Source organism: Pygocentrus nattereri, chromosome 8 (genome assembly GCF_015220715.1).
Source record: "Pygocentrus nattereri isolate fPygNat1 chromosome 8, fPygNat1.pri, whole genome shotgun sequence".
Taxonomy (NCBI): Eukaryota; Metazoa; Chordata; class Actinopteri; order Characiformes; family Serrasalmidae; genus Pygocentrus; species Pygocentrus nattereri.
The window spans coordinates 25,267,510-25,293,312 of NC_051218.1; the positions used below are offsets into that span (position 1 = coordinate 25,267,510).

Below are 25,803 nucleotides of genomic sequence, written 5' to 3' on the forward strand. Positions count from 1 at the left end.
CATCTGGAATTATTTTAGCAGCCCCTATTGACTACTGAACTTTGCACATTGTTTCAGCATTAGCTACTGAGCAGTTGGTACCAAAAGGGTCGATCATTTCTGCTTTGATAATTACTGACTTCAATTCTTGTTTTAAGCCCAGTTGGGAGTAAACTGTAGTTGTTAGAAATCACTCTTTCAAACAATGTACATTTGTAGAAAAACAGTAATAATTGGTAAATGACTTGCACTTACAATGTCATGCTCACTTTACTACATCATTTGACCTCCATCTTTCTAACTTGAACAAAAGACTTGTGTCAGTGTTTTAAAACATCAGCAGCGCCTTTGAATATGATGTCTGCCTCATAGATCCTGATCAAAGATAGCCTGCAAATGCTTGCAAATTTTCACATCAATCTGACAATCTTCGGTTGTGTAACATTTTTTTTGCTTGTTATAGCACCATCTAGGAAATAGGAGTTCCACCCCTATATATCAGGGCCTGGCCGCTACATAGTTTTGAAATTTCAATATTAAAAAAATATATATACATTTTTTTTTAAATAAAAGCTCAGGCTGTTAGGATTCATTCGACACCAGATTTGTTTTGATAATGTTTTGATGAAATTATAGTGACTGGTTCACACTAATGTGTGGGGAGTCTCAATCTGAGTGGGTGGAGCTAAATAGCTCAAACTGCAAAGTAACAAATACAATAGGGTTCTACACACTGTGTGCTTGGGGGGGGGGGGGGGGGGGGGACACTATTTTTAAAAATTATTAAAACATACAGAGCAAAATGTGACAATAGAGCACCTCAGTTGTCAACACCAGATAAACAGCACATAAAGCTTTCATCTTTGACAGCGAGAGCTCTTGTTTCAGATCTGATAAAAAATACACACATTACTGTCCATCTTTTCACTGTGACAAACAGCTCAATGAAAGGTTTACTTGGTTTGTGATGAACAGAAAATGCAAACAATATTTAAAATTTGACTTTAGACATGTTTACAGGAAGCATGGAAAAATTTCCAGACAGCTTCTTTAAAAATCAAAAAGCAAGTCTCCCGAAATGAATGGAAGCTGTGTAATGTTTCAAATTGTTAAATATTTTATGTATTATTTTTCACTCAAGAAACTACTGATAACATAGAGGAGTGTCCCTAAACCTTAATCCTCATTGAGAATGCAAAGATCTATAAATAAGCACAATTATGCAAACTGTAAACACCCTCTTGCTGACCCGTTTCTAAACTCCCCGCCTTCCCCCACTAGACATTATTACAAACTGAACAGATTGAAATGAGACACAGCAGTGCAGCGCCACTGAGACAAAATTGCTGGTGGTTTAGCATTCTAGCTAACATTTGCACCTAGTGCTACAAGAACATACATTAAAAGTGGCTTATGCTAACAGCTCCACACACTGGTCTTCTTTACATTTGAGTCTTCAGGCTTATAAATTCATGCCGCTGACTCATTAAATGAGTCAGAATGAACCTGTGACATTGTGAACCTGTGGGATGCTAAGCTAATGCTGAAGCATGCTACCTGCTACTTGAATAGCACCAGCCACCCACAAAATACGGCATGCGACAAGCACTCAAGGACCACAGAGACTCTTTGGGGAAACAGGGCGGTAAAAGCGACAAGTTTTCTCTCTCCCTCTCGACTTAGGTGCCCGTACTGCCCTTTTAAGAGAGCAGATTTTGCTGCAGGTGCTGGTTTGGCTTTGGCGGCACCAGCTCATGTCGTTTCACATCAAATTATGTCTTACAATTACTAAAGGGGGCAAACACTCTTCAGAGTTGTATGTGGAATAAGGTCATATTTGGCTTTTCCTTTCCTTGAGTGTTCCAATGCAAACAAACAAAATAAACAAATACAAATGTAAACAAACAAAAAAAAAAACGTGAATAAAAATTATAAATTGAACAATTTTCTGGAAAAACGTGTGGATTATCTGGAAATTGCAAGGATCTGAATATTTCTGGCCAAGTCTGTCATTAAAGTCTTATCCAAACATACTTGCTCATTTCGTCCATTTTTAAAAACATCTCAAACAATTTTCCATTTAACAAATTTTTGTCTACACAACAGCGTTTTCAAAACCTCTGAATGAGAACAAGATAATGACTCAAGTGGTCAGCCCAGTACAATAACACATAGATTTGTCCAAACACCTCAGGAAGAGCACTGCGAGTATGCACATGTATAAAATCTAGAGCACACTGCAAAATTAAAACAAAGATTTTCTTACAAAATAAAAACAACATCTTAGAAACACATTCCGTTTTGGCTGGCAAGGAGATAGAATAAAAAAAATTTGTCAAAAAATAAATGCTTTAAGTAAAAAAAAAAAGAAAACCCTACTATTTACTTCCTAACCACTATAACAAACACTCATTAACTTCAACTTCAACAGATGAATTATGCATTTGTACATTCTTTACCTGTCTTTGAGAATCATTAAAATAGGCTGGCACAGTCACAACAGCATTCTTGACAGTATGGCCCAAGTAGTTCTCTGAAACACAGGAGTTAACCCCAGATAACACACATGCACATAAGCACTGTTCATTACACCATTTTTATGCAGGACAACAGATGCCAGAATATTTCATACCCACCTGCTGTCTCCTTCATCTTCATCAAGACAAAAGCACCAGTCTGGCTAGGGGAGTACAACTTGCCATGGGCTTCTATCCAAGCATCCCCATTGGATGCACGCACTATCTTGTATGGGACATTTTTCCTGTAAATTACAAAGCACCACTAAGATACTGCAGTAGCTTACCATCCTGTGTGCAGAAATCTGCAACTTCCATAATTCGTTTTAAAAGTATTTAAAATAAAAACTCACAAATCCTTTTGAACTTCTGGATCGTCATAGCGCCGCCCAATCAGACGTTTGGTAGCGTAGAGTGTGTTTTTAGGATTCGTGACAGCTTGCCTTTTGGCTGGCATGCCTGCCAGTCTCTCTCCATCAGCTGTAAAAGCTATGACAGAAGGAGTTGTCCTTGCTCCCTCTGCGTTTTCAAGGACCTGTTCTCAGATAGTACCAAGCGTTTTAAGTATGAGCATGGGAAAAGAATAGGTCAGTGATTTCAATCAGTATTACTATTTTGAAATCCGTCACAGCACATAACACAGATGAGTTTTTCACGAAAGCTATATGTACTGCAATATACTGATATTCCAAAATAAATTAACTGAAATACATACACATTCAATAAATGCTTTAAAAAGTTAGATTCATTTTTAAAAAACGAGTTATTTAAACTGTTTCATTCAACTGGTAGGAGTCAACTCCTTGATTACTTAATTTTAACTCACAAAGCTGCTAATGAAGAGATACAGCAAATATTAAATCACCCTAAATGTAGTTTATACATTTTTAAGTTACTTCAGGTCACAGTCATATGATGAAAATCCAGACTTTTTGACTCTCCGAATCAATGGTCAAGAGCTTTTTTTTGTTGTTGCTTTATTTACTATTTTAGACCATGTACATTTTTAAGTGGATAAAATTTTATTAGATTTCTATAAGTATTGTCCCTCCCAATTGGGGTTATACCAGCATTTCCAGGATCCAGATGTTTCTTCTGAAAGTAAGGGTATTCAAAAGACTTCGCTTTCACTTTGCTGTAATAGCAGCTTCTACTGTTCTAAGAAGGCTTTACACTAAATGTTGGAACACTGAAGTAAGGATTTAACCGCAGTAAGCAACAAGAGCATTATTAGTGAGGTTAGGTTTTTTGTTAGATAATTACTTTTAAATTACAAAATCCACTCAAGCTCATTCCAAAAGGTACTGGATGGTGCTCTATCACTCTGAAGAGTACAGTCCCACTGCATTATACCTCTCAAAGTGCTGCAATGGGCATGGTGACGTCTTTACAAACTTTACAAATGTTTTCTAAGGAAACCTCATTATGATAAGGTCTGCGTGTTTACACACACACACAAACATTTAGCACAAAAACTATTAAAACTATAAAAAAAGTAATTTAACTACTACAAAAAGTGTGAGGCATCTGACCTTTGCTTGCTTCCCCTCCATGACAGCAACACAGGAATTTGTGGTGCCAAGGTCAATGCCAATCACAGCTCCTTTGATTGCTTCCGAACTGCAAAAATTCATCATTACATAGTAAATGTAACAAACCAATGACAAAATACAGCCATATTTACAGGAAAGTTTTAAAACAACTGACTTACGCATATTCACGTCTGGCTGTAGTCAGAAGGGGCTGTTCCATCCATCCATGCCAGCAAGCCTACAGAAATTACTGCATTTAGCGTCCTTATCACTTATTAGTCCTGTGCTTCAGATAGTGTAGTGGTTAACACTTCTGCCTTCTAGATTGTAGACTGGGGTTCAATCCCCACCTGGGCAAACACCCTACACTACACCAATAAGAGTCCTTGGGCAAGACTCCTAACACCGCCTTGGCCTACCTATGTAAAATTATCAAATTGCAAGTCGCTTTGGACAAGAGCGTCAGCTAAATGCCATAAACGTAATGTAAAATAATTTCAAAGAACAACATTTTTACTCTACTTATATTCCACTTGTAATTAAAATAATTTAAGATATCCATCAGTCACAACAAGTTTAGAGTTAATTATTAGTTATGCAGTAGGCCCAGAAATTGCATTTAATGTGTATCTCTAATTGGCTGATTTGGTAATTTTACAGTAAATCTCACTAAATATGCTTCTGCAAGTGAACCCTGTTTTGAGTTGAAATGTTAAAAAGACTGCCATGTGTGTTGTGGATGTCAGCACCATAAAACAGCATTATTGGCACACAACGGCATATATAAGGGCTTTTCATATTGCATGAGAACTTTCTGTATTTGCTCACTATAAAAAAACAGCATTAATTTGATGGCTTTTTGCTTTAATAACATTTGGCAAATTATGTGTAAATAAGGGACCAGAAGGCCGAATTAATTTCATTGTTTTCATTCAGCTAAACCAGATTCATCAACTACACTCAAATCACTAGTCGCCACTGCTTACTTTATTTTGTGCCAATTCTTTGCTTCTCTGCACGTTTTGTAAGTCAGTCTGGTTAAGAGCATTTGCTATATGGCAAACCATAAATATGCTTCTTTGCTGAACAATGGCCACGCATGTATGTATAGATTCAAATATTCAGTAAGGCTTTGATGAAGAACAAGGGATGTTTTACATTATCTATTGTGGTCTACTCAACTTGGCTGACAAGTAGAAACTAGTTGCCAAACATTCTGATTTATACAGCGCTCAGTTAATATTAGTGTTCCTTTAATTTAGTGATTTTTATTCAATGTTAACCATCAAGTTGGTCACTTAGCACTAGCTCATTTACCTCAGAAAAATGTGAGAGTGAGAGACAGAGAGAGAGAGAGAGAGAGAGAGAGAGAATACTGACTGAGGCTTAGTGACAAGACTACTGGAAGGAGCTGAGAAAATTTATCTTTACTGTATCATTTCAATAAATGTACAACACGGAGGTCATTTACTAATGATGTCGTTGAGCTTTTGTCAATTTGACCTCTGAACAAGTAAGATGATTTACAAACAAGTAAATTCATAAGTGCCCAAAAAGCTTAACATCAAGCAGTGCTATTACAAAATGTAAATACAGTACTGACAACATTCACAACAACTATACAACTTTTTTTTGGGGGGGTCAAACAAGCTGTGGTACAACAATAAAAACTTAACAAGACATACTACAGTGTACCTAAAAAAAGACAAAAGTGTAAACCCATTACAATAAAAGAAACTTTTTTCAAACCAGGCTGGTTGCATCATTTATGACAATAAACCTATTTAATAATTAAAACAGACTGACCAACGAGTAAAAAGGTCGTTTACAAGATTAACCCAGTATGAAAATTCAATAGCCTTAAAAAGGTAGTGATGTAGTTAATGTCTACAAAGGGCCCAAAAGTGATGTAGTACGTAAGTAGCCCAGAAAAAAGTAAGTAAAACCTTATCTGCTACCAACCAAGAACTGATATTACATCAGCACGTAATCATGGACAGTCTATTCACCCAAGAGCGACGCTGCAACACACTGCACACAGCTCTTCGCTTAGATCGAAAAACACCAGCAATATGGAACAAGAGGTTAACTAACTACCGAATAACTTTACTGGAGACATATACTATAACTAAGTAAATATGTGAAAATGCTATTAACCTACTTTACCCAACTCGGTAACTCAAATTAAATGGGCCACTTACTGAAGCTGCGTATATTAGCATTAGCTACCATAGCTAGCGGAAACGTCCTAGCCGGTAGCTAGCTAGCTAACCTTAACCATTTCACAAAATATCTAGCAAAGAAATTAAACAAGTCCAACAAGCAAAACGACCTTTTATCAAATAGTACGCGATCAGAGCAATGAACAGCAAATAACTCCTAACAGCCCATTAGCGTGCAGGGTATTACTCCTGAAACAGTAGTTTAGCTTCATCATTACACTGCGAGTAACTTTAGACTACTTAATCGAATCTGGGCAAATTACAGGTACATAATCTATTAAACTGGAGGACACATTAAGACGAATTATATCTACATCAGTCAACCTACCTTTTTAACTACAGGCGGTACAGTTTTCGCGCAGTTCGAGGAGCTGGACAGAACTCTCACAACTGTTTTTCCCACTTTCAGCATTATTACGTATCGTAAACACCGGTGCGATTCCGTCTGTTATATTACTATTGCTATTATGAATAACAAAAGAAAATGTACTTTTCTTCTAAATGACACCAGTTAACTCCACACGACCGCCAATAACAGGTGATTTAATCCTTCAGCTTCTTCTAGAACTGTCCAGCACACCACATGGCCTGGTGACACACTAGGCAACGCACTTGGACCCCGTAATACACGCGAAGTAAGCCTGCCTGAATAAAATACAAGCTGAAACGAAATTGATTCAACAGTATAAAAAGTCAACCAGTCATAAACATGTAATTTTTTTTTTACTAAATAAGATCTTAAAGCAAATATAGATTTGCAGCAGAAATAAAATACTTTAATTACTATGACACACAGTAATCAGGCAAATTGTGAGACCTCACACATTATTAGCATGCAAAAGTCATTGAAAAAGGTCAAATGGGACAAACAGGGTGGGCATGAGGCTCGAGCTGAGACGAGTTCAGTGCGGAAACACTAAATTCATACAAAATGCTCAATAAATTTAAATGATTTTTTACAGAAATATGTTTCACACAGTGTGAATTTAAAACTTGAGTATTTTGTTTGAATTTAGTGTTTCATCATTTATCAGTAACTTGCTTTTAATTCATACATTCAGAATTCATTTAGAGTATTTTAGCTCACACAGAACAGTCTAAATAGTTTACATTACATTGTCAAATAGGACAGTTTTATCAAAAGTGACTAATAAGTCAGACGGAAAAAAGGACATAGTAAATGTTGTCAATTTAGGAACATTATGACAAATTTCAAGCTAAATGAAGCATAGTATACACATAGTGTTTGAGTGATATAACATGCTTTTGATAATACATGTAACATTTGAAGTAAATAAATGAATAAAATAAATTAAAAAGTAGAATAAATGTAATAATCATCAATGGACATGGAATGTACTGCAAATTATAAAATGGCTGACATGTTTGATATCTAAATGCAGATAACACACTGTTTTCTTTTTAAAATCACATCTTTACTGGATGGGACATGTAACTGAAACTAAGTTAGTGGGAGACACGCTGTTGATTGAAGGATATTTACTAGATTGTAGTAGCATATTCAGCTATTTCAAATTCATGACGAAGTTAACCATGCAGGTGTAGACAGAAATACATTTTTAGGGCAGTTAGTGAAAAATAATCAAGATTATGTAACTACACATCAATGAGAACACAGCGTAAACATAGACCCAGTCAGCAGTGAAGGACTCTTTCATATAGAGTGTGTGTCCGCTCATGGATGGATAGGATCAACAAGGATAAACAATACCAGAAAAACATGCATATGATATTGATGAAGATTTTAAAACCTGTACCAATATAATTAGTGAAAAAAGTGCACTACATTGTAGCTTAAGAAAAAATACTGAGACAGTTAAGACAAAATATATGTGCTTTCACATGTGCTTATGTCTATGCTCATTTTATTTATGTGCAGTATTTTTTTCTGCATAAATCTGGAACAGTGCAGGAACTGCACTAAGTGGGCAAGAGGTGCAAACGGGGTACACAAATGTATCTCAGAGATGCATTGTAATCTCTAATTGTGACCACTCAAACCACCTTAGAAGGTGGTCAGGGACACATATGACCACATAACATTTGTAGGGTGGATGCGAAATAGTTTTAATTCATCCCTCACAACATCAAATGACCACCTCAATCAGCTGCATCATCAGTGCAGAGAAAAAAGCAGCCACGTAGCTTATTTTATTGTCCCCACTCCCTTTTGTTCACTAGTTGTGTTATAAGTTCATGCAATCTAAACATTTGTAACAACCATTATTATTTCCACGAACTCGAACAAAGATTTTTTTATTGGACAACAAATGCAGTGAAAGCCTGATGTGGTAAACGTGAGCAGTACCATCACAAAATCTGCTCAAATTGTCACTAGAATGTGACTACGTGTGTCAGGGTAGGAATTGGCAGAATGAGACCTTTGAACACCTCGGAAGCAAAAAATGTGAAAATGAACTTCTTTAGTTTTATGGTGTTTGACAAACAACTCGGTGCATCATCGGAGAACTTGTAGAGAGGAGAATGACCACTCTGCAATGTCTTCCGAGTTTTTCAGACGCTAGAGGGCGCTTACAAGTGAGTCCAAAATGAATGGGTTGATATGGAGCATTTGAGCAAAATCATAGTTTATAAATGCTTAAACATTTTTAATGTAAAAGAATCTAATCAATTCCAGAACCCTGGAAAACATAAAACATTTTAACACTGCTGTTATATATTAAGAGCTTTAAAACTCGAGCTATGGTAATTTAAAATGGCACCTCATGTATGTTCATGACGTCTCAGTGAGCACGAACAGCCAATGAGCTGCTCCGCTCGCCAATCAATCATCAATCTCTGGCAGTAAAAACCGCCCCTTGCTGCCAAAAACCCGTTTGCTGTAGATAAAGGAAACATATAGGTGAGTCTTCTTTGTTTTTTAGTGAAATATCAGTTTTAGCCGTTGAGCTCCATTTACTCCCATTCATTTAGGACTCACTCACCCTCTGCTGTTTTTGCCATCCTGTTTTTGATATAACAGGAGGGTATAAAGTGGCCAGGCTCCTCATAAACCAGCTTTGGAATTACCACATTCTTCTGGTAATAAGTGTGGATTGTAATGTCACTTTCATAGCACCAGCTTAAAGTAACATATCAGGTTTCTTGCCCTAATGTGCTTTCTGAGCTGTTTGGACACAAATCTGATCTTTTCAAGACAGATATGAGTCATCTCTATAGGTGGCCCCAGATACATATCAGATTTGGAGCTATGTAACTTTAATGAGAACGGTTACTTTGGAATTAATGTGGTTTTTCAACCCAGTGTCCTACTGGTGTACCTTCCTTACAAAATAGCGGACTGGAGAAATGTAGTTATGTTTTTTTTTTTTTTTGAGCGGAAGTTCCTTATCCCTTGTTCTTGCTCTTACACATGGTAGGAGTTCAACATATAAGAATTAACTTCAGATCCTCTCTTCTTGAGATGGAATGCATGTAAGGTTTACAGGGAATAAATGTTCTACTAATCTCTAAATTTATCTTGAATAGTCAAACTGCATTTAACATTTGATTTGTGTTCAATCGAAAATATTACAGAATGGTATTAAATTATTACCTGTTCAAAAGGTCTAGTAGTGCAAGAAGATTTATGCGGATTAGCGAATGATTTGATTATTATTTTGTGTGTTTCCTTGTAACGCGAATATCCAGTTGCTTCGGCATGATTGGCTGAAGATATAGGTCACGCGGCTGCGTATGTCAGACGTCATCTCCTGGCAGGAAGCAGATAGCGCTGCGTGTTGCCTACACAGTATAATTCCGTTCGTCGTAAAACCAGAGACTGTGCGTTAGTGATAACATGCAAGTTATATATGTTCATTTATACTGGTATTTAGGTAGGAAAGGGAAATATTAGTTTATGCTTGCAGTTGTTACTGTCATTAATGAGTGGACACGTTACTCTGTTTTCTTTTTGTGCAAGTTTCGTTTCACTTTCATGTGCTAGTATTTAGCATAATTCTCTGCTGTTTATACTGTGTTTAATGTCAGTCAGGAGAGATGCTTTTTTTGTGTATTCAATCTTGAGTTTGCATATATTCTGAACATGTTTGGTGAGTTAAAGTAATAGTTTACACGATGTTAGTCGTGGTCACAGCATTTCTTTGCTGATATAGTCCAGCCATTGAGTCAGGTCCAGAGATTGCCACTAGATGGCGCCTAAGGACTAGTGTATTGGTCTTACTATTGCATGGACATTTTGACAATAGTTGACAATATTTGAGACTTCTCTGTTTATTATATATGCTGTCATCCACGAACAGCATCGATATTTAAAGCTATATTTAAATTTGTGTTTAAGACTACACATTGGTGACAGACTTGATCTCACAGCTCTATAATCTTGAGTCTCTCTTCCACAACTATGTAACATCAATGTTCATGCCTGCTATTAAATCTTTGAGGCCTCAAGTGGTGTTCTGGCTGACACACTGGGTTGAACACAGTATAAATCTAACCAGTGCTCATTTTCACAACTTCTAACTCTAGTCTTCAGTACAGAAATGTTAACTGTTTATATTGCTTACATATTGTTAATGACTAGTTCACAGCATTAATACTGTCATGAGAATTTAGTGTATGACAACCCCTGCAATCTCTGCAACTTTCATGCCCCTGTCCCAGTGTAATGGAGATAGTGTCGGAAAAGAAACATGGATGGCATGGATAACAACCTCAGAAGTCTGACAAAACTCCTGAATGAGGTGAATGTTTGGTACTGAGTTACATCTGTGTGTATCGTTACATGTTTTACATGTTTTCTGTTTAGTATTTGTTATAAATGACATGCATGTATGTGTATATGTCTATATATGCACCTCAGTCTCTCTCTCCATATATAAACATGAATATATATTTGTGTGTGTGTGTGTGTATATGTGTATATATATGTATATATGTATATATATATATATATATATATATATATATATATAATCTCCATCCATCCATCCATCCATCCATCCATCCATCCATCATCTTCCGCTTCTCCGGGGTTCGGGTCGCGGGGGCAGCATCCTGAGCAATGAGGCCCAGACCTCCCTTTCCCCAGCCACTCCCAGGCGCTCCCAGGTCAGCTGGGCGATATAGTCACACCAGCGTGTCCTGGGTCTTCCCCGGGGTCTCCTCCCCGGTGGACTTGCCTGTGACACCTCCCAAGGGAGGCATACAGGAGGCATCCTAACAAGATGCCCGAACCACCTCAACTGGCTCCTCTCGATGTGGAGAAGCAGTGGCTCTACTTTGAGTCCCTCCCGGATGACCGAACTTCTCACCCTATCTCTAAGGGAGAGTCCAGCCACCCTGCGGAGGAAACTCATTTCGGCTGCTTGTATTCGCGATCTCGTTCTTTCGGTCATTACCCAAAGCTCATGACCATAGGTGAGGGTGGGAACGTAGATCGACCAGTAAATCGAGAGCCTTGCCTTATGGCTCAGCTCTTTCTTTACCACAACAGACCGGTAAAGAGCCCGCATCACTGCTGACCCAGCACCAATCCACCTGTCAATCTCCCGCTCCCTTGTACCATCACTCGTGAACAAGACCCCGAGATACTTGAACTCCTCCACTTGAGGCAAGAGCTTATCCCCGACCCAGAGAGGGCTCTCCACCCTTTCCCGCGTGAGAACCATGACCTCGGATTTGGAGGTACTGATCCTCATCCCGGCCGCTTCACACTCGGCTGCAAACCGATCCAGTGAAAGCTGAAGTTCACGGCCTGATGTCCCCAATAGGACCACATCATCTGCAAACAGCAGTGATGTGACCCTGAGGTCACCAAACCGGACACCCTCCATCCCCTGACTGCGCCTAGAAATTCTATCCATAAAAATTATGAATAGAATCGTTGACAAAGGGCAGCCCTGACGGAGTCCAACTCTCACTGCATAGACCTTACCAGGGAGGCTGAGGAGTGTGATTCCCCTGTAGTTGGAACACACACTCCAGTCCCCCTTTTTAAAAAGAGGCACCACCACCCCAGTCTGCCAATCCAGTGGCACCACCCCCGATGTCCACGCAATGTTGAAAAGCCCCACAACATCCAGAGCCTTGAGGAACTCGGGACGGATCTCATCCACCCCTGGAGCCCTGCCGCCAAGGAGCTTTTTAACTACCTTAGCGACTTCGGTCTCAGTAATGGACAAGCCTATTCCCGTGTCGCCAGACTCTGCCTCCTCACTGGAGAACGTGTTGGTGGGATTAAGAAGGTCCTCAAAGTATTCCTTCCACCGCCCAATGACGTCTTCAGTCGAAGTCAGCAGCACACCATCTCCACTATATACAGTGCTAGTGGCACACTGCTTTCCCCTTCTGAGTGGCCTGACGGTTTGCCAGAATCTTTTCGGAGCCGACTTATTCACTCACCAAACTCTTCCCACACCCGGGTTTTTGCCTTGGCAACGACTGAAGCCGCAGATCGCTTGGCCTGTCGATACCTGCCTGCTGCCTCTGGTGTCCTACAGGCCAACCATGCCCGGTAGGACTCCTTCTTCAGCTTGACGGCATCTCTCACCTGGGGTGTCCACCACCGGGTTCGAGGATTAGCTTAGTAGTTCAGCTACAGTCAGCCGCTTCAACAATGGAGAAGCAGAACATGGCCCATTCTGAGTCAATGTCCCTCACCTCCCCCACTATCTGGTCAAAGTTCTGACGGAGGTGTGAGTTGAAGATCAATCTGACAGGTTCTTCTGCCAGACGTTCCCAGCAAACCCTCACTATACGTTTGGGTTTGCCTGGTCTGACCGGCATCTTCCCCCACCACCTGATCCAATTCATCACCAGGTGGTGATCAGTTGACAGCTCAGCTCCTCTCTTTACCCGAGTGTCCAATACACATGGCCGCAAGTCCGATGACACGACTACAAAGTCAATCATTGAACTGCGGCCTAGGGTGTCCTAGTGCACTTATGGACATCCTTGTGTTCGAACATGGTGTTCGTTATGGACAAACTGTGGTTTGCACAGAAGTCCAAAAACTGAACACCACTCGGGTTCAGATCAGAGAGGCCATTCCTCCCAATCACACCCCTCCAGGTCTTACTGTCGTTGCCCACGTGAGCGTTGAAGTCCCCCAGTAGGACAATCGAGTCTCCAGGAGGAGCACTTTCAAGCACCCCTCCCAGGGACTCTAGGAAGGCTGGGTACTCTGAACTGCTGTTCGGTGCATAAGCACAGACAACAGTCAGGACCCGTTCCCCAACCCGAAGGCGTAGGGAAATCCCCAACATACAGGCGCCGAGTCGAGGGGCTATGAGAAAGCCCACACCTGCCCGCCGCCTCTCACCATGGGCAACTCCAGAAAAGAAAAAAGTCCAGCCCCTCTCAAGGAGATTGGACCCAGAGCCCAAGCTGTGTGTTGAGGTGAGCCCGACTATATCTAGCTGGTATCTCTCAACCTCGCGCACCAACTCAGGCTCCTTTCCCGCCAGTGAGGTAACGTTCCAAGTTCCAAAAGCCAGTTTCAGCAACCGAGGATCAGAACGCCAAGGCCCACACCTTTGGACACTGCCTGATCCACAATGCACCGAACCCCTACTACTGCCCCTCCCATGCAGTGGGTCGATGGGATAATAAATATATATATATATATATATATATATATATATATATATATATATATATATATATATATATATATATATATATATAGCTCAAAAAAATAAAGGGAACACTCATAACACATCCTAGATCTGAATGAATGAAATGTTCTCATTGAATACTTTGTTCTGTGCAAAGTTGAATGTGCTGACAACAAAATCACACAAAAATCATCAATGGAAATCAAATTTATTAACCAATGGGGGCCTGGATTTGGAGTCACACACAAAATTAAAGTGGAAAAACACACTACAGGCTGATCCAACTTTGAAGTAATGTCCTTAAAACAAGTCAAAATGATGCTCAGTATTGTGTGTGGCCTCCACGTGCCTGTATGACCTCCCTACAACGCCTGGACAGTCTGTGGTGCAAGTTGGTGGATGGAGCGAGACATGATGTCCCAGACGTGTTCAATCAGATTCAGGTCTGGGGAACGGGCGGGCCAGTCCATAGCTTCAATCCCTTCATCTTGCAGGAACTGCTGACACACTCCAGCCACATGAGGTCTAGCATTGTCCTGCATTAGGAGGAACCCAGGGCCAACTGCACCAGCATATGGTCTCACAAGGGATCTGAGGATCTCATCTCGGTACCTAATGGCAGTCAGGCTACCTCTGTTGAGCACATGGAGGGCTGTGCGGCCCTCCAATGAAATGCCACCTCACACCATTACTGACCCACTGCCAAACTGGTCATGCTGAAGGATGTTGCAAGCAGCAGATCGCTCTCCACGGCATCTCCAGACTCTGTCACATCTGTCACATGTGCTCAGTGTGAACCTGCTTTCATCTGTGAAGAGCGCAGGGCGCCAGTGGCGATCTAGCAAATGTCAAGGGTCCTGCACGGTGTTGGGCTGTGAGCACAACCCCCATCTGTGGACGTCGGGCCCTCATACGATCCTCATGGAGTCGGTTTCTAACCGTTTGTGCAGACACATGCACATTTGTGGCCTGCTGGAGGTCATTTTGCAGGGCTCTGGCAGTGCTCCTCCTGTTTCTCCTTGCACAAAGGCAGAGGTAGTGGTCCTGCTGCTGGGTTGTTGCCCTTCTACGGCCTCCTCCACGTCTCCTGGTGTACTGGCCTGTCTCCTGGTACACTGTAAAAAATGTCCGTGAAAATTACAGTGAAAAACTGTGAAATGGCAACAGAAATAAACCGTAAAGCAAGAAAAAGCTTATTGTTGTAGAATAAACATTTAATTTCCATAAATTAAAAAACGGTAAAGAAATGTTATTTTTAATTGTTTTAACATGTAAAATATATGGTAAAAAGCTGAAACGGTGACAGCATTGGACAGTCATATTAAAAATAGCACATTACTGTATTATTCACGGTGTAAATACCTTAAATAAAAAACATGCTGTCCACGATATTTTTTACTATTTTAAGATGTGAATTATAGAGTGAAAAACTGAAATGGCAATGGTAATAGATTGTAATATTAAAAACAGCATATTACTGTATAATTACATTAGGCATCAGGACACTCGACAGATCAAAAAAAAAAAAAAAGCAGCAACAGACAATGTACGTTTAACCCAGAGACTGTAAAAAAGATGGACGCTGTGTCGCCGTTCCCATTCATTCAATGAAAATGGAGCCAAAATCTTCCGCCAAGTCTGTGGTTTAACCCCCCTCCCCCCCAAAAAAAGAAGAAGACGACGAAGCGGGACTTTTCTGCGTCCAGCTAAATCAGACATCGCTGCTGAGAGAGAGAAGCAGCGAGTTCTTCGTCAGGGCGGTGGATATTTGCTTTGAAGGTGAAGTTTTTCAAAGTTGAAGCAAACTGTCAGCACGTCCGTATGCCTGTCTTTTGTTTTGCTAATGGTTTTAATTTTGCTGTTGATGATGAAATGTAAAACCGTTAAGTAAGGTGGTGTGTACACTCTACAGACTTCGTTTTTTTTCTCATTAGCTTGCAAACTATGCCCGTGCAAACTAGCCTGGCAAACCCCATGCTGTGTTGCACTGTCGTTCGTCTGGTGTTAAACGGGCAAGTTGCAAACTGTGATGCTGCAAAGTTTAATTCCCACAGAGCTTCAAAGCGATAGCTAGGCTAGTCAGGCATACCTTGTCATTATTCAAATCGGTAGCAGATAGAATTCCTCTTTACCGTTCTTTCTGTTGAGGTAATATAGTCATTTGTTTTATATTGGGCTGCTTTCAGGGTAAAAAACGTGTCCTAGGCTATGTGTGAAATTCGTACATATGCATGCACAACTGTTGAGTAAGGCCAGGCATTTACTTTGTACAGACTTAATTCGCGATTAAAACTTGTATATTGTATATTGTATTAGTGTGTATTTCAGTGATCCTATTGTTTTGCATAATTAATGTTGAAGCCCAGTGGGTACTAAAGAAAAATCTTTACGGTACTTCGACTAGCTAGAAATGTGGCAGTGTAATTTCTGTGGAAAGTCATTGAAAACACTGAGGGGTTATGTTCTTCATTGCAAACTTCATAGAAAAGAGCCACATTGTTTGTTTAAGTGCTATGGCTCTGGTTGCACCAAGACATTTTTCAGGTATGGTGCATTTAAAACACACTTCTACCGCAAACACAACGTGCCGGAATCTGATGTTAATGTTGCCGCTGTTGCCGCTGGTGCTTACAGGTGCCCAGTTGCCTTGTGCATCAATCACAGCCAAACAATCAAGGATCTTTTGGGTCATCTGAAGAAACATATTGAGGAAGGACATGAAGTATGCTGTCCGGTGAGTGGATGTTCAAGTATTTTCAAAATCAAATCATCATTTACATCTCACATTTCAAGAAAACAGAGATATTACAGACAGCAGCATTAATGACCTGTACAGAGACTTACCGAGACAGTCATCAGTTGTAGCTATGCCTACTGCTGACTCTGAAGTTACAGAGAATGAAGATGTGACTGAGACTGGTAGAGAGGATGAGGATATGGATACATCAGGAGATTTTAGTGATCTGTATTTGAGAAATGTGAGTTTGTTTTATTTGAAATTGCAGGGAAAGTTTCTGCTTCCTGCTTCAACCATTCAAAGTATTGTTGAGGAGATGGTTAACATTCACGAGTTAGGCCAGGCATATACTTTGAACAGACTTCGTTCTTTACTACAAAATGACACATCACTCTCCAATGATGACATAACTAAAGTTTGTGATTCTGTGAAAGAGTCTGATCTCTTTACTGAGTGCCACACAGGACCAATGAGGACTGTATATTCAAGAACTGAGACTTTCAAAAAAATGTTCCATTATGTGGAGCCAAAGAAATTACTCTTAGGAAGAGATGAAAATGGAAAAGACCGATTTGCTTATTATGTTCCCATCAAAGACACTCTGAGACATTTGCCAGAATCTAAGCTTTGGCTAGATCAGAGTGCACATGTGACAGAACAGTCAACAGAGACGGGGGTTCTGAGTGACATTAGTGATGGTAGCTTATTTAAACAGAGCGAGTTTTTCAAGAACAATCCATCCAGTTTAAAACTTATGCTCTATCAGGATGCGTTTGAAGTTGCCAATCCCCTTGGTTCTGCAAAGGCAAAACATAAAGTGCTTGCTGTTTATGTGTCCGTTGCCAATTTACCACCACATGTGAGGTCTGACACTGACCATATGTCACTTGTGCTACTGTGCCGAGAGAAAGACTTCAAAACATTTGGGCATTCAAAGGTTTTCAGTGATTTGGTGATTGACCTGAAAGAGTTGGAGGAGACTGGAATCTTGTCCACAAATGGAACTGTACGTGGAACATTATATTGTATTGCTGGTGACAATTTGGGGTCCCATTGTATTGGTGGTTTGTCAGAAAATTTCAGTTCGTCCCAGTACTTTTGTCGGTATTGCTTGGTAACCCGGAAAGATATTCAGAGTGACGATCCGAATGTATGTGGACCAGTGCGCACAATTGACAAGTACAATTCCGCTCTTGAGCGCCTTCAAAATGAAGATGCTCCTGAAGGAGTAAAGTTTGATTCAGTCTTCAATTCTTTACACCACTTCCATGTTTGTCAGCCAGGACTGCCTCCATGTCTGGGACATGACATCTTTGAAGGCATTTTGGCATATGACATAGCGCTTTATCTGAAATATTTCATAAAGCAAAAGAAATGGTTCTCTTATTCTACTCTCAATCGACGCATTTGTCAGTTTAAATACTGTTCGTCTGATGCTTCTACAAAGCCATGCAGAGTAAAACCTCTTGCAAAAAAGCTGTCAGGACAGGCGATACAGAACTGGAATTTTCTCAGGGTGTTGCCTCTTCTAATCGGTGACAGAGTGAAAGACACAGCTGATGATGTTTGGCAGTTGACTCTGCAGCTGAAGGATATTGTGGACATGGTCTGTGCTCAGAAAATATCTGTCTCACAGGTCGCATTTCTTGACATTCTCATTCAAGAGTATCTGGAGTCAAGAAAATCTCTCTTTCCAAGCACACCACTGAAACCAAAGCATCATTATTTACGTCATTATCCAGCACTTATTCTGAAATTTGGGCCCTTGATTAGACTTTGGACGATGAGATTTGAGAGTAAGCATAGTTATTTTAAGACATGTGCAAGGAATCTGAAGAATTTCAAAAACCTCTGCTTGACTCTCTCTCAAAGACATCAAATGCTGCAGGCTTATCTTACAGCGGACTCCCTCGGCCAGGCTATTCTGTATGTTAAAGACAGTTCTCCATTCTATGTAGCACTTTACAGTGAAGAAATCCAGGATGCTGTCAGGGAGTTTGGCTTTACTGAGACAGACACAAAGGTTGCAGTTGAGATGTCCCACAAGGGTACATTGTACAAAAAAGGACAGTTCCTTGTGATCGGAAACGATTCTGTGAACTTTGTTGAAATTGGGCTCATTTTGTTAAGAAATCACACAATTTATTTTGTAGTGTCAAAATACAGGACAGTCTTCCTACCTCATTTCCACATGTACTCAGTAAAGAAAGAAAATGAAGAGATATGCTGTCTTAACATTTACGACTTAGCTGATTTCTATCCATTACCTTCTTACTGGAAACATGGATACCAATTTGTTCCATTGAAACATGGTGTGTTGGCACAATAGGCCTAATTGAAACTTGAACTATTTACTAAAACTGAAACAAAACTTTTTTCTTCCATTAGAAATGGACGACCGAGACGACATCAAAAGTTCCATTTCAACTGTTCTACCAGACCTCCCTGAATCCATTCTGAATATTGTGGAGGAGACACTGCAGTCTCTGGGAGTGGGGACCATTGACGATTTCCAATTCGTCCAAGAGGCTGATCTCCTGTGTGTTTTACGGCCAATACAAGCAAGAAAACTTGTAGCTTCTTGGAAGCAAACCTGTAAGTACAACTCAGTTGAAAGCACTTTACATAACCAAAGATGTCAGTGTGGTTGTTTGATATAGTTTATCATGTGTATGTAGTTAATAGCCAATTGCACATGTCAGATGCTTTCCTTTTACACCACAACAGAGCTATCAGATACAAGTTGAAATCTGTTGGCACACATTTTACTTGGTCATGCATGTTAATTTTTTTTTAAACGTTATATTCTAAACTGAATACAATTCTATGCAGAATATATTTTGCCTTAAGGCCTTCGCACACCATTGCTATTGAATAACAAATGAAAATGAAGCAATCCATCGTTTTTGTTGTACAGCTCAGGGCCCTGGAACCCAAAGCCAGCCAGATGTTAACTCTTCAACTTCATCATCCCTTCTCACCTCTTCTACCTCCTCTCGCTCCTCCCTGTCACCTTGTCCATCACCCAGAAACCTGCTTAATGCCGATTGGGTTGACCACTTTGAAATTCCTACTGAAAGATTTCCTGAGGCTCTGATGCAATGTCTGGAGAGAGGCAAGAGGCCCATCCCGAGTTTAAGACGAGAAATGATCAGAATTGTTGCAGCAGAGATGATGAAGGCGTGTCCGTCTCCTACAAAGCATGCTTCTACAGAAATCGCCAAAAAGTTAGTTGGCAAGTATCCTCAGTCATTGAAGGATGTCATCGAAGGGGACGTTGTGGGGACCGGATACCACAGCCTTGTTAAACAGCTTCAAGCCCGTATAGACAACAAAAAGCGCCATGCAACCCCAAGAATACATAAACGCAAATCGTTGTCAAACTCTGACACAGATGAGGTCCCAGCAGTAATGAAAGCGTCAGTCCAGGATACGTATGGCTGTGTTAAGTGGGACATGAAGTTCATGCCAGTCACAGAAACCCTGGAAAGCCAAAATGAAAAGAAAGGAAAAATGAGGTTTCTTTGGGAACAAGCCACTTTCAACCCAGACGAGGTGAAGGAATTGATGGAATCCACGTACTATTCACAGCGTAAGGCAATTAACAATGGAACAGCTCTTCAAACACTGAGAGAAGAATGGCCTTTTTTGTTTCACGAAATTGGGATTTCTGCCCACTACCAGGAGCTAACAGGACTGCCACTGACGCAGACATTCCTGAAAAGTGTGGGAAAAAAGGGAAAACAGCTCCTAAACTTCATGGCAACTGTTTGTGCAAACAAGACCAGGCGTGTCTTTGAGACATTGACCAAGCTAAGGTTCCAGAGAGGGCAGTTGGAGGGCTGCTCGGATGACGTGAAGGATATGCTGCTTTTGCTGCTTTCCTACTTTAATGAAGACGAGGCAACCATGTTCCACTACACTGAAGAAACCAACCAGGCAGCCGACGTTCAGGTGGACTGCTTGCCGGTGACGCCATGCATCATTGTGTGTGGTAAGTGTTTTTTGTTTGTTTTCCCTCCTTTTCAGAATAATTTTACACATATGTAATATAAAAAAGGAGAGAATCTGCACACTTCAGGTATTCCTTGTGCAAAATAGCTTTACTTGAGTAAAACTAAATCCTGCACCTTTTCAACAGATGAGCGGTGATCCTTCACTACTAACAATCCTGTAATACCTGATATTTAAATGTCGCGTGGGTTAGTTAAATATAAGGTAGTGTTAAACCATGTATGTATTCCTAAAATAACCAGGGACTTCCAACATATCACATAGCCCCTAGGAATAGAATTTTAAAACAATCTAGAACACTTAAAACCTACTATTAAAATTTACTACTCCTAGGAACCATTGAGATAGAGAAAGATGTACCACCAGAACCCAATCTAACCCAAACTCCACACGACTCACCCACACTAGTAAAGAAATAATAAATTCGTTTGGGAGGGAACAGAGTATGAGCCAGTGATCCCAACAGGAGACAGCATACTCAAACAAGCAATGTTTTATTTTATACTTTGAGCAAATATATACACTAAAAGCTAGGTCGTTGCGGTAGATTAATGGGAACGAAAGCAAAACAACAGGAAAATAAATAAACAAAAACGCAAAACAAAAGAACAATACCAAATAAACCAAAAAAAACACAAAGGGGAACCAAGAATACACAGGAACTAAAAGAAAGGAAAGTCCGGTTCACTGTTTCAATAAAAGAAGTCCATAACGACCAGGGGAATGTAGACACGGCTCCCTTGAGTCTCACCACGCCGCTCTAGGACAAAATAAAAGAAAAGACTGACCAGTAATATGTCCTTTGTGTACTCAAGCTTGGGTTTAAATTAGCCTAGTGGCTACAGAGAGGGTTTCCGAGTGTAGTCAGAGTATTTAGGGTTAATTAATAAAAGCAATGGCAGTCCAGCACTCCTGGTTCCTTAAAATATACACCGCCTGTAAAACAGCTGCTCGTACTCACACAGTTCCGGGTAGTGATCGAAACCACTACCCAGAAATTGCAGCAACACGCCTGTGGTGTATAGGATGACCCTCGGTCTTCTATCCAGCATTCCCTTTGAGCCGCCGCTGACGTCACCGCATGCACACACTCCAGCAGTTCCTCCTGAATCTGCTGCCAGCCGCTGCACTCACACGCCACTCGGACCAAGCCCCTACTGCCGGCTAATGCTGCGCCGAATCCTGCTGGCGTTCCAGCCACGCTCCCGGCTGCTTCCGCCTCTGCTGCACTATCCACACCCGCAGCACACCTGTGCCACCAATCCTTCCCCGGATCTCTCTCCCCTCCTGTAAAAGTCCGCTTTTAAAATAAGAGTCCCCGAGCACCCGCGCTCTCTTTCCACGCTGATAGGCTGATTAAAGAGACAGTTATTAGGTTCAGGTGGAGATAATCAGACGGCCCCAAAAGAAATCAAAAACACCCAAAATTACACAGCACAGCACACCACACGAAAAATTTAAGTAAAACCAAACACTAAAAACATATCAATACACACAAACATAAATCCAACATGTATTTTAAAGATAAATCAAGAAAAATAACACCTTTTTTGACCCGTCTAACATAAATCTTTACAGGAGCCTCCTGCTACAGTGCCAATAGATTCATGCTGAGCATTGACGGCAAAATTGTTAATGACAACATCGCCCAATTCATCGCTGCCATCAACGTAATGTTCGGCAGCTACTACTGCCTGAACATCCACTATCCAGTACAGTTGAGATCAACGCTGGAGTTCCTTCAGAGGTATGTGTGTGTTGGGGGGTACATTGTGCAAATGTAACAAGCAATGGGTAGAAATTGGAGGTAATAACCAAAATACGCCCAAAAAAAACACTTCACCCACTGAATTTTCTCAGGTAGTGCTACTCATCCAAGATGGCACATCAATGTGTGCTGTGGAAAGAAGGTTTGCTCTGCCCCCCAGCAGTGTCCAGAGCATGGAGGACATGCCAGGACATGCCAGTACATCAGTGCACATGGAGGAGGCCATAGAACGGGTTACAACCCAGCAGCGGGATCGCCATCCCCTTTCTTGTGCCAGGTGGCAGAGGAAAATCACTACAAAATGAGATTTGCAGTCCACTAATGTGAATGTTGATGGTCAAATGATCAGAAACTGACTTTATGAGGAGTGCATGAAGGCCTGGTATCCACACCTGGGGCCTGTGTTTACCCTCCTCATGAAGTCTGTTTCGGATCATTTGAACCCTCACATCAGTGGCCTGCAAAGCTAATTTTTGCAGGGTTCTGGCAGTGCTCTTTCGGTGCCACCTTGTTCAAGGAAGGAGATGGTGATCTCACTACTGTCCTATGGCCTCCTCCACGTCGCCTGATGTACTGGCATATCTCCTGGCATCGCCTCCATGCTCTGGACACTATGCTGGGGGACACGGCAAACCTTCTTTCCACAGCGCACATTGATGTGCCATCCTGGATGAGTAGCACTAGATGATCAAATTCAGTGGGTGATAAACACCGCCTCATTGTACCTCCAGGGTTGGGACACTGACAAAATTTACTTGTGACCAAAAAATCAGCCAGAAAGGATGAAAAAAAGAAAGAAGCTGTGGCCATCACCTGCAGAATAACACTGTTTTTGGGGCTTGTTTTGGTTATTTCCTTTAATTTCTACCCATTGCTTGCTAAATGTGCACAACAGTAGGCACAATGGATTCACAACGAGTGTTTCTTGGACAGGCTTGTATCACAGAAGTATGCCATTGCATTGTTTTGGTGTTCTCTTTATTTAATGGCTTGTTCAGCATCATTTCTGCACAATGCACTTTGCCCTTTAAAGTGCACCATTTTAAATATTTAGCCCCTTTTCTGAATTGTCTGCAATAAAGTAGAGTGGTCCTCACCTTTTTATGTTTGCAACTGTCTCCATTATTTGGCTAAACCAAGCAGCAAACATCAACAAAATCGGTGAATACCACTCTACTTTGTTAAAGACAATTCAGAAAATGGGCTAAATGTTTGAAATAGTGCACTTGTCCTGTTCATTACAGCATTGCCATTCAGTGCTTTGCCCAGGTCTTGGTTAAGCACTTTGTTATACGGCTTCTTGAATGTTGTGCTTTAGATAATAGTTGCGGTACCCTAAGATGTTGGACATCACACAGCTCCTGCCGCACAAAGTGATACAGCTGGAGTGGATGCTCTTAATGCTCCCTGTGTAGAATGTGATCATGATGGGTGGTGGGGCACTGGCTTGCTTCTGTTTGCGCAGGAAGTAGAGGCACTGCTGGGTTTTCTTGTTCTGTGTAAAATACCTACCTTTTTCTCTGTTATCCATGATGTCGGTACTCAGTACACCATGTGTATTTGGGTGCTTCAAAAACAACTACGTTTTTTTTTTGTTTGTTTACATAGGTGTTTCTTCAACATCAATCCAGAGAGGGGTACAAAGGTTGAGATGAAAAAAACCAAGAAGCAACTGACGGTAAACCCTAGGGTCTAGCAGATCATGAGTGGAGAGAGACTAATTAACAGTCTGGATACCCACTCCAGCAATGCAATAGCTTCATAGGCACACACACACACACACACACACACACCGCAACGACCCACACACTCTGCCCTGCACTTGCCCCACTTGCCCAAAACTTATTTTGTCCTTTTTTGTTATTCTGTTTTTTCATACATGTTCGGATTTTATTGCTGTTTATTGCTGTTAAGTCCTGCTTGAATAGCGAGTGTACTTACTTTTGATTTAACAAAAATAGAAAAACAGGTCATTTAAGTTATATTATTAACCTTACTTTTCTGTTGTAAACTCAACAGATGTTGTATTTAACTTACTCTATGCACAGTTTGGAAATAACTTGTGTGCTAATCAAAATATTGTTGAAAATGTTATGTTTCAAAAGGGGTGTGCTCATTAATGTATATAATGAGGGCATTTTATATAATGTAGCGAGTCTTTGTTGGCTCCTGGATTTCGGTGATAATCTGACATCCACAGTAACTATTTGTTTTTTTTATTTTGAGATGTTGGGGTTGTTTGTTTATTCTATTTTTTCATCCTCAAAATTTGATACAGGTTCGGAGATGTTTGGAGATTTTATTGCTGTTGTTTTTAAGTCCTGCTTGAATAGCTGCCTACTGTGTTATACAGTGAACACCGATAATGACTGCACCCCTTTTGAAAAGTAACATTTTGAGCAATATTTCAATAAGTACACGTAATTTCCAAAATGTGCGTAGAGTAAGTTTAATACAACATCTGTTGAGCTTACAAAAGAAAAGTAAGGTTAATAGTATAGCATAAGTGACATAGTGTTCCATTTTTGTGCAATTATGGTGGTGCAAAAGTGAGTGTACTTACTTTTGATTTAACAAAAATGGAAAAACAGGTCATTTAAAGTTGCACTGTGTAGGAAGGTGGCCAGAGTAGGTATCACAACTATGCTGCTCGTTGAAACAGTGCTGTCTACTGCCAAATTTAATCTTTTCATGAATATTTAATAAATAATGAAGTAATATTCACTAGTATGACCAAAGTACAGTACGTTTTGCAGCTAAACTGTCTATTTCTGGATATTCAAAATAGTGGACAATGGAGAATATCCCCCTTTTCATGTATGAAAAGTGCAATTCGGTGGTGGTAAGTACTCTGAAAAAGGTAACGGTAAATGAACTACTAAAAATATTACACAGTGCACCTTTAAGTTATATTATTAACCTTACTTTTCTGTTGTAAGCTCAACAGATGTTGTATTAAACTTACTCTATGCACATTTTGGAAATAACATGTGCTAATCAAAATATTGTTCAAAATTTAACTTTTCAAAATGGGTGTGGTGTGCTCATTAATGTATATAATTAGGGCATTGTATATAATGTTTGTTTGCTGATTTTAGTGATCTCCGCAGTCACTTTGTTTGTTTGGAGACAATAAAAAAAATGGTTTGAATAGCTGGCTTCTGTGTTTAATATTGGTAATAAGTGTAATGTTTTTGCCCGCCTTCTAGTAATATTGTGACATCCACAGGTGCTGGTAATTCATTGTAAAACTTATTTCAGATTTTAACAGGACTTGACCCTAAAATGAGGTAATAAATGATGTGAAATGGATGGGAATTCCCCTTAAAAGCAGCAGTTATAAACTGTGAATTAACAGTCATACTGATGAGCCACATAATTGTGCTGTTGTTTTAGCAGGAATAAACCATAAAAAATGGTAATAATTTATGTGGAAT

At 40.4% G+C, this 25,803-nt stretch overlaps 2 protein-coding genes across 6 annotated transcripts in view; one reads left to right on the top strand and one right to left on the bottom strand.

Annotated features, from left to right (window-relative positions):
* Positions 1 to 6,852, bottom strand: part of hspa9 (heat shock protein 9) — a 31,238-nt gene extending 24,386 nt beyond the window's left edge. Inside the window, exons 1-6 of the mRNA XM_017682202.2 lie at positions 6,578 to 6,852; positions 4,207 to 4,265; positions 4,028 to 4,115; positions 2,849 to 3,030; positions 2,616 to 2,740; positions 2,439 to 2,512 (exon numbers count right to left, since the gene is read on the bottom strand). Coding sequence (XP_017537691.1) covers positions 2,439 to 2,512; positions 2,616 to 2,740; positions 2,849 to 3,030; positions 4,028 to 4,115; positions 4,207 to 4,265; positions 6,578 to 6,661 — 612 coding nt within the window. The 5' untranslated portion in view covers positions 6,662 to 6,852. The remainder of the gene's footprint in view (positions 1 to 2,438; positions 2,513 to 2,615; positions 2,741 to 2,848; positions 3,031 to 4,027; positions 4,116 to 4,206; positions 4,266 to 6,577) is intronic.
* Positions 6,853 to 9,978: 3,126 nt separating this feature from the next.
* On the top strand, positions 9,979 to 25,517 carry LOC119263898. Of its 5 annotated transcripts, none has more exons than XM_037540788.1 (7): positions 9,979 to 10,053; positions 10,894 to 10,973; positions 16,482 to 16,581; positions 18,973 to 19,179; positions 19,502 to 20,578; positions 22,177 to 22,345; positions 23,975 to 25,517. In XM_037540788.1, the coding sequence occupies exons 3-7, from the start codon at positions 16,572 to 16,574 to the stop codon at positions 24,060 to 24,062; spliced, it is 1,551 nt and encodes a 516-aa protein (XP_037396685.1). In that variant the 5' UTR covers positions 9,979 to 10,053; positions 10,894 to 10,973; positions 16,482 to 16,571; the 3' UTR covers positions 24,063 to 25,517. The 5 variants fall into 5 exon arrangements, with proteins under 5 accessions (XP_037396685.1, XP_037396684.1, XP_037396683.1 ...); XM_037540787.1 differs by having other exon boundaries at positions 9,986 to 10,322; XM_037540789.1 differs by having other exon boundaries at positions 9,993 to 10,106.
* The last annotated feature ends 286 nt before the right edge of the window (positions 25,518 to 25,803 follow it).